We start from the raw sequence: 15,448 nt of genomic DNA, 5'->3' as shown, positions 1-15,448 counted from the left end.
ACTTTCCACATAGTAACCACAGCTATAGCTTCTAAAACATTTTGCCATTATCATTCAAAAACTTTCAATGGCTACCATCACACTTAAAATAAAATCCAAGGTCCTCAACAACATCTCTAAAATCATCTCCTTTTTTTCACTCTTCCTCTGTCCACTTTGCTCTAACTACGCTGGCTTCTTTGCTATTTCTCAATACACTAAGCATATTTCTTTCCTAGGACTTCGCCCCTTTTAATTTCTCTGCCTGGATATTTTCTTTCCTTACTCACAACACTCCCACATTTCATTCTGGTCTCTGCTCAAATGTCATCTTCTCAGAGAGACCTTCCCCAACAACCCTATCTAAAACAGCTACCAACCTGCCTGTGCCCTCCTCAATGTCCCCACTCCAATCCTTTACTTAGTTTCAATTTTCTTAATAGTGCTTACTGGTATCTAATATATACCTGCTTAATTTTTTTTCTATATACAAACTAGTAAGTCGACTCCTTTGGAAGTCAATGCCTAACTTCAAGTAGGCATGCAATTAATACTTGTTGAAGAAACAAATTAGTACATTCAAAAATCAAGACAACTCTAGAAAGAAAGATTAGAACAATATTATCCAGATGATCTGACTAAAAGGGTAATATATTCTTGGACTTTATCCTTCAGGAAATAAATCACAGGCGTCTGGAAGGGAAAAACGTGACATCACTGAAAAACAGCAACATGGCAGCATTATACAAAACAGACTAGAGATACGAAAAGATTCAAGACAGAGAGATGAGTGAGAAGACAACTATAACAATCCAAGCACGACGTAATAATGGCTCTATTTCTCTATTAGGATGGTAATAATAGGAATAGAAAAGTAGGACACACATGAGACACTAGGAGATAACTGACAGGACTTAAAATCAAAGAGATTTCAAGGTTGAATGGCAGAACAGGACAAAAAGAGGTCAAAAAAGTCAATTTGGGAAATAACAGGATGAATTTGATCTGGAAAAAAGCTGACAATGCTTGGAAGGGCAATCAGATGCGACATTTACAGGTCAATACTGAAGGAACAGATTTGGGAGCCATACTTACAGAAACAAGAGTTAAACCTGCAACAGTCAATCAAATGTCCTAAAGTAGATCAAATTTTCCCAGACACCTCAGAGTATAGAACGCCAGCAGCAATATTTAAGAAATATATGCCTTGCCCTGGCTGGTATGGCTCAATGGGTTGAACACTGGACTGCAAACCAAAAGATCACTGGTTTCATACCCAGTCAGGGCACATGCCTCCGTTATGGGCCAGGTCCTCACCTGGGGACCTGTGAGAAGCAGCCGACTGATTATTTCTCTCACACATTGATGTTTCTCTTTTTCTCCCTCCCTTCCCCTTTCTCTAAAAAATAAATCAAATCTTAAAAAAAGAAAGAAAGAAATATATGCCTTTAAGGACAGGAGGAGGTAGCAATAACAATGACGAAATGAAGACTCACTGAGGTATAAGGTAATAACCAGAGGTCACATGTCTACTGAACCTTTGTCAAAAGGACTGAGTTCATAACCAGACTCTATCACTTAATTAACTACAGTGATAGAGGCCAATGACTTCATTTATCTAGCTTCAGTTACACCATTTATAAAACTTAAATAAATCCTGGCCAGGTAGCTAACTTGGTTAGAGCATTGTCCAGATACAGCAAAGGTGTCAGTTTGATCCCCCAGTCAAGGCACATACAAGAATCTACCAATGAGGCCCTGGTCAGGTAGCTCAGTTGGCTGGAGCTTCACCTGGATACACCAAGGTTGCAGTTTGATCCGCAGTCAGAGCACAACCAAGACACCAATCCATGGCCCTGGATGGTGTGGCTCAACAGGTTGGAGCATCATTCTGTACACCAAAAGGTTGTGGGTTCAATCCTGACTAGGACACATATCTGGGTTGTGGGCTCAATCTCCAGGTGGGAGCCTACAAGAGGCAAACTAATCGATGTTTCCCTTTCTCTTTCTCAAAGAAATTAAAAACAGTCCTCCAGTGAGGGGAAGAAGAGAGAGAGAGAGAGGGAACAACAAATCCATACCTCTCTCCCCTCTTCTCTAAAACCAACAAATAAAATTTTTTTTTAAAAAACAAAGATATGCATTAGTTGCTAGTTAACAATAATGTAACACCTTACAAGAGGATAGTATTTCTACAGTTTCTAAATTACTTTTAGTTTATCTCCCTTAATGCCACCTTCTTATCACCCATCTTCTATAGCTGAGGAAACAAGGTTAAGAAAGACTGAGTCTCAGTTTATGAGTGGGAGAACTAGCATGGTGTATAACCTAGGTCTTCTGCACATGGTACACTGGCAAGCACCACAGGCTCTTGAGCCAGACTTCCTGGGTTCATATCCAGCTCCACAGTTTGCTAGCTGTGACTAGAAGCAAATGATTTATATGTTAGAGGTATTACTCTTCACAAAGGAATATTTATCTCCTTAGGCAGAAATAAGGAACCCCAGAGAAACTGAGGTGAAGAGCATGTGAGATGGCTTTGATTTTCTCAGGAAACAATTCACTAAATAATATGGACAGGAGAGTTTTCCATGGTCTGCAGAGGTGCTATTGAATCCCCACACACAACCAAAATAAGTTCTTACCTGTTAAGCCTCCTTATAATTTTATTTGAGGAGTTAATCTACATTCAACCTTAAAGTCACTGGATTATAGTCCTCCCTAAGGTCTCTTGTAACTATAAGATTATGTGATTTTATTCTTTACCTTCGAACCCATTACCAGCTTTTTTTTTTTTTGGTCTGACCCACCAAACAAGTATAAACTCTCCCTCCTCTGAGCCTCACAGTATTTTGTTGGTGCCTCTTTATGACGGTACACATTCTTCAATATAAACACAAAGTCCCTTCTCTCAATTAGATTTAAACTCCTTCAGGGCAGGCACTTCATCATTTATCTTCATATCCCTCAACCTCAAACACAAGGCAGGTCAGCCCTTTGTAAATCACTTGTTAAATGTGCAGTGATTTAATAATGTAAATATACTAAAATTACAGTGGGCTTTGGTTTCCAGACATTTCATGGCAGTAATCACTTGATGATTATTCACCTCCACAGTACTAAACAATACACACTGATGGTCTCCCTATTAAGAAATATTCATTTAAGACATTTTAAAAAGGCACAAAATTTAAAATAAGAAAAAAAAAATGAAGAAAATTTAAAAAAAGTACAACTTACCCTGATACAGCTGAAACAACAAAGCTTGGAACAATGAGGACACAGGCGAGCATCTCGCAACTTCTCCATACAAATGAAACATCGGAAAACCTCAGCAATGCTCTGAAAATCATAAAAGATGTAGAGTCCACAAGATTAGACTACTGAATCAAGAGTAACTGCATGCTTCAAGTAATTCACTCAACAACATCTTAGTTCATATCAGCACTTGGTTTGTCAGGTCCAGGGTATCCAAGAACATCTAAGCTTCACAATGTTCCTATTCTAAGGAAAGGATATGAAATTCAAACACACAGATTTTCGCACATATATTTTCACTGAAGCATTAATTATGATGGCAAGAATCTGGCTAGCCCAAATGTCCAAATATTAATTAAATTATCACAGTTAACATAAATTACAATATAGTCACTGCAAATATTTCTTGAATTACTTAATGATACAAAGGGTTAAAAAAAAAGCCTGCATTTAAAGGTAAGAAAAAAAGGCAGATTCCATGATTAAAGGAACAATATAAACTTTTTACTTTTTCTCTAATTTCCCCAAGGGGGATGAATTTTTTTTATAATTCTTTTAAAGTTTTTAAAAGAGATTATTCTAATAGCAGTGTACTTTGATCAAGAAAAAAACGAACTCAGAATCCAGAAATCCAAACTTCTGCCCTGATGCTGCAACCAAGTAGCTACTTATTTGAGCCTGAGATTCTGCCACTATAGAGAATTTTGGTGGCCCCTCTACCAATGCTTTAGGAAGAAAAAAAGATCATGTAAATGGAAGAAACAGTACTTTCTTTGCAAGAAGCCTCCTATGCATTAATTTAGGAAGTAACTGACAAGAAAACATAATTAAATATAGGTTATTAAATATTTTAAGTTTATTATTATGGTACTCATCTTTATTTTTCCTCCACTCCAGAGAATTAAACTCTCCAAACTCTTCAGAGAATTAAAACCAAGGTAAAGTTATCAAACCATTATAATACCTTCACATGAAGAATTACAAAGAAAATTACTCAAGTCTAATCATGATTCTGCAGGACCAGAAAGAACCTGTGAGGTGCAGACACGGGTGGGGGGGCGGCAAGGCAGGCAATAAGACCACTGGGTGAACTAGTTTCAAGTGGAGTGCCCCGTACCATCGCTGCCCTTACTAAAAAGCAAAGACCTACTTAATATTTGGAAAGTTCAAAATTAGACATGATACAATTATGTCCAGTAACCAATCCTTTTTTTATGTTCCTAGCCTTTACGTAAATACCCCAACCATTTTAAATCACAACTTACAAATGTCAGATATAAAAAGAATAGGTTGTTCTGGCAAACTACAGCCAAATTAAGATAGTAAGAATATATATCCTCATTCACAGGAAGGGCAAAAGTCTACAAAATGTACCGCTGGGAGGAATGATTACCCGCTGGGAGGGAGATCTGGATGCGCGCAGGAACTCGCAAGAACTGGTTGCGAGTGGTAGGGCACGTCCATCTAATGAATTTGCAGTTTTGCCGTGCACAGGCTGTAGTTTGCAAAAACCCTGTGGGGACTGAGTACCCGCGGAGGCAACCTGAAAACGCCAGGATACGCACCACCTGACTGCGGAAACGGTCAGAGCACAAGGACCAGAGGGCTGCAGAAGAAACACAGCGTGCTTCACACCTGGCCAGTCCTCTCCACAGCGGCAGCGGCGTAAGGTGCTCTACCAAAGACAGGACTAGGGCAAGGCTACCCCATTAAAAAGCATTCAGCGGGTGGCCGGGGGAGAGTAACCACCAACCTCCGCAAGCCCCCTCACCTCCACACTCTGTTCATCCATTGCCTCCGAATCCCGGCGGGGCCCTCGGCGACCCACGGAGTCCGTGGTCTGACCTAGTAGGTGACGGCCCGAGGTCGCCACTTCCAATTGCTGCGGAGAACCCGGCGCCCACGTTAGGAGGTTCCAACGACCGCCCCACTAGCGCGCCCCATCGCTTCGGCGCCAACTACCCCCACTTCGCCATTTTTATCCGCGTGCCCGCCCTAGGGCGCTGTGGGAGGGCGAGCGGTGGCCGCAGCTCCTTCCTCCCGGTTCAGCCGCCAGCCGGGGACCACGAGGTAGCTTTGGCCCACGTGACGCGAGCCGCCGGGCGCGCGCGTATCGAACCGCTGCAGAAACACCGCTGCGCTGGTCTCCAGCAAAGAAGTCGCTGCAGGGAATTCACAAACACCAACGGTAACCAGGGCAGCTGGAGGCGCGGCGCGCATGCGCACAGGACGCAGCGTTAGGGGAGCGGGGCGGAGAGGCGGGCACCTAGTTCCCGCGGGGCGGGGTCGCACTCGAGATTTGGCGGTTTGCTATTGCAGGGTTGCGAGCCTTCGACTCCAGGATTATACAGGCGGTAGGGAGCGTGGCGATTGGGAGTGCCCGGTCCCTGTGGTAGGGGCGGTGCCCCAACCAAACTCAAACCTGCGCGCCAAAGAACAGAGTCGCCTAGGATGCTTGTGGGAAACGCAAACTCTGGAGCCACTCCCTTAGGTATTCGGTTTCCGAGATTCCAGAGGCTTGGGCCGCACCAAATCCGCGTTTTTAACTACGGTTCTCGGCGACTTTGGCAGCTAGTGGTTTATGGCCCGCACTTTGTGAAACCGTGGTGCAGAGGTTTCCTGGCTAGTGGTTATTTTCTCTGGGAGGAAACTCAGAGTCTCAGGTTTTTAAGGCTCCCGCCCCGCCTATCGAAGCGAAGCTCCAGACTGAAGCCTAGAGGGGTGGTTTCTTTTTTCGGGGGTGGTTCAACAGGACCACAGATTGTGTAGACGTTAAGACCCACACCATGTAGCCTGCATTTCTTGCCGCTTGAGGTGCACTGTCGCCACGAGACTGGACCAATTGCAAATGGGTATCAGCTGTATCCAGCTATATTGGCGGCTGCTTTCTACAATTTTCTAGCATAGGAGATGTTTATTGCAGGAATTGAAGGTGTGAGACTAGGACGTGCATCAAATTCTTACCTTATTTTTCCGTGTATAATGCTCACTTTTGCCCAAATTTTTGAGGGAAAGGTAACAATGCACGTTATGCGTACATAGTACTAATTCTGTATTTGTATAAATGTTTTTATTTTATTTGTGCTTATGCATTAAAAGTGTAAGTCTAGAAAGCAAAAACAAATCTGTAGACAAAATAATACCCTGGAATATGATACTCAGTTTTGTTTCTAAATATAAATAATTGAAAGATTTTCCTGAAAGTTTGGGTCAAAAATGTGGGTGGGCATTATGTATAGGAGCACATTATACACGGCAAAATACAGTAATTTGAATTTAATTTTTTTTCTTTCTGGTTTGTTCACAAACAGCTATTACACTTAGCCCAACCTAGAATGAACGTGTAGAGGATCAACAATAGCCGTGAAAGTTCTTGAATTTCAAAGCATTAACTTTTTTTTTAAAGATTTTATTAATTCATTTTCAGAATGAGGAGAGAAAAAGAGAGGAAGAGAAACTTCCACAGGCTGCCTCTTGACCACCCCCAACCGGGAACTTGGCCCAAAACCCAGGCAAGCTCCCTGACCCAAATCTGAACCAGCGACCTTCCAGTTTGGGGAACGATGCCCAACCCACTAAGCCACCCCAGTCAGGGAGCATTTGGACTTTCTTATAAGTAGTGGGCAAGAACAATTTTTTTAAAAACTACGTGAGCCATGGACAAAAATACTTTAGGGAGATTAAGCTGTGACTGAAAAATTCACAACAATTATTATGTACAGGAACATCCTTAATATCAATTGCCTGAGTACTGAATAAAATTAATGTTACAAAGGTGTGACTTATTTTTGTGTAAGCCAAAAAAAAGGGGCACTTTCTGTTCTTGACATATTTAAACAAGACAGGACAATTTTAACTGTAGCTACTCTCCCAACCCTGTTTTCTCTCTCCCAAATCCTGTTTTCCCTGTTGGTCGATGAACAAATATTCTCATAACAAATTTTTTAATTTTACATTAAAGTGCAATTCTATAACCTGCAGGCAAAACATTTGATGCATTTTCCTAGTCCTTTCAATGCCTCATTTTTATTACATATATGGAAAGATCATTTATCCTTCATTTTTATCTTTCAAAATCCAACACCATCTCATCGTGCTTCCAACCATCCAGTCACATAAAAGTTAAGTGATTTGCTCAGGGTCACACATCTGGAATTTAAAAGCGGCTATTTACACATCTCAGGATGTCAGAGCCCAATCTTCAAGACTGCAATACGTATCTGCTTCCCCTTTCCCATTCAGCATTTCCCAGAACTTTTAACTAATAATTTATAGACACCTCTGACCTCTTACTGCATAGGTATGCCATGATTTATTTTCTTATTTGCCTGCTATTAGCCAGATGTGTGTATTGCTATTATAAATAATCCTGTGATTAACATTTGTATCAAGATCTGCCCCCTACTATGGACAATTGCCTAATCGTCAAGTTATTTTTAAAAAATAAGGAGTCCTGACCGGTGTTGGTTGGGCACTTCGACTCCTGGTCAGGGTACATTTCTGGGTTGGGGGTTCAGTGCCTGGTCAGAGCATGTGCAAGAGGCAACCAATTGATGTTTCTCTCTCTCCCCTTGAAAGGAAGAAAAGAAGGGAGGGAGGGAGGAAGGTAGACACATAACTGGCAAGTAGGGGTCACCAGTGCTCTTATGATTTCATTTCATATCTTACATAAAATGAACAATTACAGTAGTATAGGCTGAAGGAGAACAAAGGTCATATTGAAATACAATAGGAACAGCCTAAAAGAGCATTTGAAAGCAGAACTCATGCTCAACATTAGCAAACAGAAGGAATAGGACAAAAATAAAAGTGAGGCTCTCGTAGAAAAACTAACTTATTACAAAAGTTAGGTTTTATGGGAGACTAGGTCACATAGCAGTCTCACTGATAATGTGACCACATCTTCAAAATTTTCAAAAATAAAAAATTCTATAATATACATAATATGTAACATAATATAAATATTTTTCTATCTTTTAAGGCATGCTTATTCACATTTGACTGACTGTTAGTACATAAACATTCTTTTATGATGGGCCAGCACATTGGTGTTACCCTGATTATAAAAGAACAGATGCAAGAGTGTTAATACTTTCCTGCATGACATTGCAAAACTAAGCATGTGTACATACATATATTAAATCTCTTTATTCCCATTCCATCCTTTTGGCTGAAATTTAATATCTGCCCTTCTTAGGCAGATACTAATCTTAAGAGATTTCCTTCTCTTCTGAAAGGTATCACTTTCTAGTCACCCAGGCCAACTCTTCTCCTTCACCATACCCGTCACCTGTGGTCACCAAGTGTTAACAAGACACTTTCCTAAATCTCTCTGGAATTGATCTCTTCCTTATTAGAGTTCCCCTTTGCAAGTCCATTCTTCATAAGTCTGACATGTGAGATTTTAATTGTTGTACCGCAGTTTTCTCTTCTTCGGTCAGTGGTGACAGCTAGAAAGCAAATAAAAAGGTATTTATTTCAAAAACCTTTAAAGGCTGCAAACATACTTTAATTTTAAAAAATCTTTACAGACTGATAATTGTTAACTTCTTTTTTAAAAATATATTTTATTGATTATGCTATTACACTTGTCCCATTACCGCCCTTCACTCCCCTCCACCCTGCATAGCCCCTCCCACCCACATTCCCCCCTTTAGTTCATGTCTATGTGTCATACTTATAAGTTTTTCAGCTTCTACATTTCCCATACTATTCTTACCCTCCCCCTATTTTCTACCTACTATCTATGCTACTTATTCTCTGTACCTTTTCCCTCTCTCTCCCCATCCCACTCCCCTGTTGATAACCCTACATGTGATCTTCATTTCTGTGGTTCTGTTCCTGTGTAGTTGTTTGCTTAGTTTGCTTTTGTTTTTGTTTTAGGTGTGGTTGTTAATAATTGTGAGTTTGCTGTCATTTTACTGTGCATGTTTTTTATCTTCTTTTTCTTAGATAAGTCCCTTTAACATTTCATAAAATAAGGGCTTGGTGATGATGAACTCCTTTAACTTGACCTTATCTGAGAAGCACTTAACTGCCCTTCCATTCTAAATGAAAGCTTTGCTGGATAGAGCAATCTGGGATGTAGGTCCTTGCCTTTCATGACTTGGAATACTTCTTTCCAGCCTCTTCTTGCCTGTAAGGTTTCTTTTGAGAAATCAGCTGACAGTCTGATGGGAACTCCTTTGTAGGTTACAGTCTCCTTATCTCTTGCTGCTTCTAGGATTCTCTCCTTTTTACCTTGGCTAATGTAATTATGATGTGCCTTGATGTGTTCCTCCTTGGGTCCAACTTCTTTGGGACTCTCTGAGCTTCCTGGAAGCCTATTTCCGTTGCCAGATTGGGGAAGTTCTCCTTCATTATTTGTTCAAATGACTTTTCCACTTGTTGCTCTTCCTCTTCCCCTTGTGGTAACCCTATAATTTGGATGTTGGAACGTTTAAAGATGTCCTAGAGGTTCCTAAGCCTCTCCTCATTTTTTTGAATTCTTGTTTCTCCATTCTTTTCTGTTTGGTTGTTTCTTTCTTCCTTCTGGTCCACACCATGATTTGAGTCCCAGTTTCTTTCCCATCACTATTGGTTCCCTATACATTTTCCTTTATTTCACTTATCATAGCCTTCATTTTTTCATCTAATTTGTGACCAAATTGAACCAATTCTGTGAGCATCCTGATTACCAGTGTCTTGAACTGTGCATTTGATAGGTTGGCTACCTCTTTGTCGCTTAGTTGTATTTTTTCTGGAGCTTCGATCTGTTCTTTCCTTTGGGCCATTTTTTTTTGTCTTGATGTGCCTGTTACATAGTGAGGGGTGGAGCCTTAGGTGTTCACCCAGGCGGGGTAACCCAGTCGCTGGATTATGATGCTGTATGTGGAGCTGGGGTCCAAGAGGGAAAAATGGTGCTTGCTACACTCTCTGCAAGATTTCAGTCACTTCCCCCACTTCCCACAAGCAAATTGGGCCCTGTTGGTGCTGATTCCCAGGTGTGTGGGTTTGTGTACTTTCTAGGACCCTGTGGCTCTCTCCAACAAACTCTCCTGTGAGGCTGGGAGTTTCTCCCCTCTTGCCTCAGCCCCTACAGGTGTTTTCAATCAGTAGTTTGAGGCTTATTTCCCAGCGCTGGGACCCTGGGTTGGGTGGTCAGTCCTGCTCCACAGTTTCACCAGGTTTATCTGCGTGCAAATGTGGGACCACCTGGTCCACCAGCAGCTTCCTTGCCGGCCAGCTGCAACCTTCCACGCCGCCCCTCTCCACAATCCACTGCCTTGCTGGGTCCTCCAGCCACTGCCTTGCTGGGAGTCCTCTCTTGCTGGCTGCCTGTCTCCACCCCCTCCTACCGGTCTGGATGAATGTGTCTTCTTTAACTCCTTGGTTGTCGGACTTCCATACAGTTTGATTTTCTGTCAGTTCTGGGTTTTTTTGTTTTTAAATCATTGTTCTTCTTTTGGGTGTGCGAGGAGGCACAGTGAGTCTACCTACGCCTCCAACTTGGCCGGAAGTCCTAATTGTGACCTTCTTTATCACACCAATAAGTATATTTCCATAAGCTCACACCATGTATGTGATCACAAATTTAGGAAAGCAGGAAAAAAACAGATTATTTGGCTATCTATGTACAAAGTACTTTGATGTTTGAACTTCCAAAGAACTTGCAATTAAGTTGAAGAAAGAAGACCAGGAAATCAAATAATTTAAGGACTATAATTTAACAGAACCAAAGAAGTCACATTTGCATGCCACATTGTAAAGGTATTTTGATAAAGAAATGTGAACAAAAATAACCTGGAAGCTTCCTCAGAAGTAGAAACTTGGGCTAAATTTTGAAGGATAATTAAGATGCTTTGAGCTGCAAGTAACAGAAATACATTCAAAATGGATAAATGATAAGAAAATGTTATTTTGCACAATAAATACAGAAGGGGGCAGACTTCAGGGCTGGTTTATTCAGCAGCTCAGGAATATCAGAACTCTTTTTTCCATTTCATGGTTCTTATATCCTTGATGGTGGCTTTTTCCTCAAGCTGACAGGAAAATAGATCTAGCAGTGCTGGGGATCACACCTATAGAAAATGTTTAGAAGAAAAGTTTTCTCTTCCCAGGGCACTCTTAGCAGCAAGGAAACTCTTCCTTACTTCCCACTTCCGGACTTCTCCTCCTCACAAGTCATTTCAGTTAAAAACCCATTCCTAAATCAAGTTTAGTTAAAGGCAAATCCATTCCCCTTGCCAGTCAGGCACACACTGATGCTGAGGATAGTGCTGACTTTATTTATCTCAGGCCTGAGGCTGTGAGGAATAGCACACATCTCAAGAAAATCAGTACTCTGTAAGGCAGGAAGGAAGAACAGATGTGGAGAAAACAACCAGCAAACAGTATTCACAAAAGCAGGTAGGAGCAAAAGCAAAGGGAAAAGAGAAGCTGAAGGGAACTGGTAAAGGATTTTCACACAGCACCAGCAAACAGGCTGGCTGAAACAAAGTGTTATATGGGGAAATAATAGGAAGTAGAACCTAAAGAATCACTTGAATAGTTGCAAATCTGCCTAAATATATACAGTAGTCCCAAGATAATGGATCCTGAAACTAGAGATAGTTCTGAACCCTATACATGCTGTTGTTTCCTATACATATATATGATAAAGCTTAATTTATAAATAAGACACAGTAAGAAATTAACAATAACCAATAATGAAATAGAATAATTATAACAATATACTGTAATAAAAGTTATATGAATGTGGTCTATCTCAAAATATCTTATTGTAATTATACTCACTCCTTTCACTTAAAGGAAGCACTTTCTGGCCTCTCTTTGGCATGTCAAAATTGCCAGCATCACTACTCTTGCATTAAGTAGTATAAAATAAGGGTGACTTGAACACAAGGATTGCCATCCTGGGACAGTCAGTCTGACAACTGAGACAGTTAAAAAGGGACTAATAGGTAGGGCAAGTAGCATGTATAGCGTGGATATGCTGTGGTTTCCATCCCTGGGCAAAGCCGAGTGGGACTGCTCAAGATTTCATCACACTAGTCAGAACAGGTTGAAATTTAAAATTTATGAATTGTTTATTTCTGGAATTTTCCACTTGATATTTTTGGACCACAGGTAATAAACTGGGGAAAGCAAAACTGTGGATAAGGGGACTACTTTAGGCCATCTCCTACAGACACTGCCAAATCTAGAACACCGCATATAACTACATATAATTAGAATCTCTAGGGCAGTGCTGTCCCACAGAATCGTCTGCACTGTCCAATCAGTATATAAAGAACTGAATTTTTCATTTTATTTAATTAATTTTAATTTATATAGCCACATTTGGCTATTGAATGTCCCAGCTGGTTTGGCTGATCAAGCCAACATTTGCTCCAAATTCACATGGACTAAATGAAAAACAGTCACACACCTTACTGTAACTGAAATAGTTAAGAGAATTTCCTTGTACTATCTCAAAAACAGGAAAATAGTATTATTAAGGCAAGACTTTGCTCTCACTAATCCATGTTGCTCTTTCTGATCACTGTTCTAGAGATTTCAAACCATCTATTTAATAAATCTTCAAAGAATTCTTCTAGGAATTAACCAGTTTAATATTTTTAGAAATTTTTCTCCTTGAACACAAATGTTATACAGTATCAGTGGAATACCACATAACTTTTAATGCTTTTTTTGTTTTCTGTTTATTGCAATTTTTTGTTTTTTGGGGGGTTGCTCTGCTATTAGTACAAGTTTAATCTTCTTAGTGTGTTTGGTGGTCACTTTCATAATTTTTTAAACCTCATATACATATTTAAACCTCAATGACTTAATATCAACTAAAAACATAATATATATTCCCTTCTACCTCTGCTGTACTTATTTCACTATTTATAGTTTAATATTATTAATCAAGTGCTGTCTTTGAATATTATCCATTCAAATATATTTTCTATCCTTCCAAATGAAAAACCTTGATGTTATAGCCTTGATTTTGTTTATAGACAACTTTTAAAAATTTATTTTGTATTGATTTTAGAAAGAGGAAGGAAAAGAGAAAGATTAATTTGTTACTGCACTTTTTTATGCATTCATTGGTTGATTCTTGTATGTGTCCCAACTGGGAATCAAACTGGCAATCTTGGCGCATTGGGACAATGCTCTAACAAACTGAGCTATGCAGCCAGGGCTGGATAACTTTCTGTCGTTTATGAACAAAACAGAATTTGCCTTAAGTATACTTATCCCTTTCTTATTCTTCATGTTCCCAAAATAACTTTAAAGGCCCTTTTGGCTATTTTAAATTTCAGAAGCCTCAGCTCACTCTAGTCTTTGGCTTCTTGACTAGTCTCACAGTTCTGTCCCTATCACCAATATACCTCTTTTTATACTTGAAATTCCTTTACAAGGTCTGCCTTGCATGTCCTTTAAACTGTGGGCTCATAGAACTACTTTTGGTTACACAACTCTCTACAGATGCCATTCCCTTTTCTTCCATATTTCGGTTGCAAAAATTTTCTCTGAATTTTCTACTACTACCTCTTTTTTAAAATAGTAACTACAAGACCCAGTTATCCAACATTTTCCAACTCAGCCAGCACTGATTCTAAAATATGACTCCTTTTTCAAGCTTTATAACTATCATTAAGTCACCTTTCCTTATTTGTCATTGCCTGATCCAAAGTGAAACTCCCTTAGCTTTCTACCTTTGATATAATTATTGCTCACTTTAGATACTTCTTCTTTTAACTGAATGAAGACCTTTACAGATATTCAGATGACTGAAATCCCCCATCACTATCTAACTATTTTTCTGGACCACTTTGTAATCTCAGTCAGAAATATACCATCCCTTCATTGGATCAAGTGTGAAGAATTTTTAGGAAATATTCAGAATATCATTTTTCTACTCTTTGTTTACTCACCCAAATTTATTCTGTGTTTCAATAAATGTGTGGAGATAGATGGATATATACATATATATATAGATTATATATAGAGAGATAGATAGAGAGATAGATATAGATATGTACAACCAGGACTACACTTAATCTTTCTTTGAGATGTCCTTAGAACAAGTGTATGTACTTCTATTGTCAGGCTCCAAACATACACAATAAAGAATATGCTATTTGAGTTGTACATATGAAAAGTTATATACATACTTTTTTGCATTCTATGTATTAGTTTGTGATACCACCCTCACTGTTGTTTTTTTTCTCTTTAAATTTTTATTTATTGATTTTAGATAGAGAGAGGAAGGGGGAGGGGGGAGAGAGAGAGAAAGAGATTGATTCATTATTCCACTCACTCATGCACTCACTGGCTGATTTTTGTATGTGCCCTGACAGGGGATGGAACCTGCGACTTTGGGGCATTGGGATGATGCTCCAACCAGCTGAGCTACCCACCTGGCTAGAGCCACCTTTACTGTTTTAAATTCCTATTCCTACTACCTCTGTGCCCTTTTTAATTGCTCTTCCTTCCTCTACTATTCATCTCCCCATGACATAACAGAAATATCTAAGGTATAATTTTATCTTTTTTAACCAGGTATTATTTTCACTGGCAATATAATGAATTCTTGATAAAATTGACCTGGGTAATCAACCTTTGAGATTTACTCTACCTACAAGCCCATAAGTCAAGTATCTTCCAACATAATTTAGTCCAGAGTTGGCAAATAAATACCACAGTGCTGCCCCTAGGAGCACGCCCACAGCAGACAGCTTTTGTGCCACACTGAGACAGCTACTTAATACAGCAGTCTAAGCAGCTATTACCACTGAAATGACTGTAGTTGGCACCTGAGACAAACATGTTGGCCATCTTTTGTCCAGATAATTAAGTTCTACTCTATAATTCCATCTACCTACAGTTTATCTTTTCTTTCAAAAGCTCCCAAGTTTGCCATAATAGTAAATAAAAACACTACCAAATCCTTCAGTAGACTGTTTAAGATTTTAGTGTCTAGGTCAGTAGCTCACATTCCTCTTTTTTACTGACATATCTCAAGAGTTTTATAAATCAGTGATAGAGGCTTACAAGTGTAAGGAATTTTACACTAAATGAGGAGAGAGGATGGGGAATGGAGGGAGAGAGGAAGGCCAGGCTTATCTAAGATCACCAACCCAACTGAAGGAACAGGGAACTAAACAAAAAATCACTGTCAGTCTCACTTGTTCTTATGGAACCAACAGAGCTGGTAGATTTAAGAAGTATTACTTCCTTT

The 15,448-nt window shown here is 39.7% G+C and overlaps 1 protein-coding gene across 4 annotated transcripts in view; it reads right to left on the bottom strand.

Annotated features, from left to right (window-relative positions):
• TRIM37 (tripartite motif containing 37) overlaps window positions 1-5,433 on the bottom strand; it is an 85,428-nt gene extending 79,995 nt beyond the window's left edge. For all 4 annotated transcript variants that reach the window (XM_045837135.1, XM_045837136.1, XM_045837137.1 and 1 more), the window contains exons 1-2: window positions 5,009-5,433; window positions 3,220-3,321 (exon numbers count right to left, since the gene is read on the bottom strand). In XM_045837135.1, coding sequence (XP_045693091.1) covers window positions 3,220-3,321; window positions 5,009-5,029 — 123 coding nt within the window. In that variant the 5' untranslated portion in view covers window positions 5,030-5,433. The remainder of the gene's footprint in view (window positions 1-3,219; window positions 3,322-5,008) is intronic.
• Between the last annotated feature and the right edge of the window lie 10,015 nt (window positions 5,434-15,448).

This window comes from Phyllostomus hastatus, unplaced genomic scaffold, assembly GCF_019186645.2.
Source record: "Phyllostomus hastatus isolate PE091 unplaced genomic scaffold, TTU_PhHast_1.1 phas_contig_210, whole genome shotgun sequence".
Lineage (NCBI taxonomy): Eukaryota > Metazoa > Chordata > Mammalia > Chiroptera > Phyllostomidae > Phyllostomus > Phyllostomus hastatus.
This window is presented reverse-complemented; position numbering and strand designations above follow the sequence as displayed.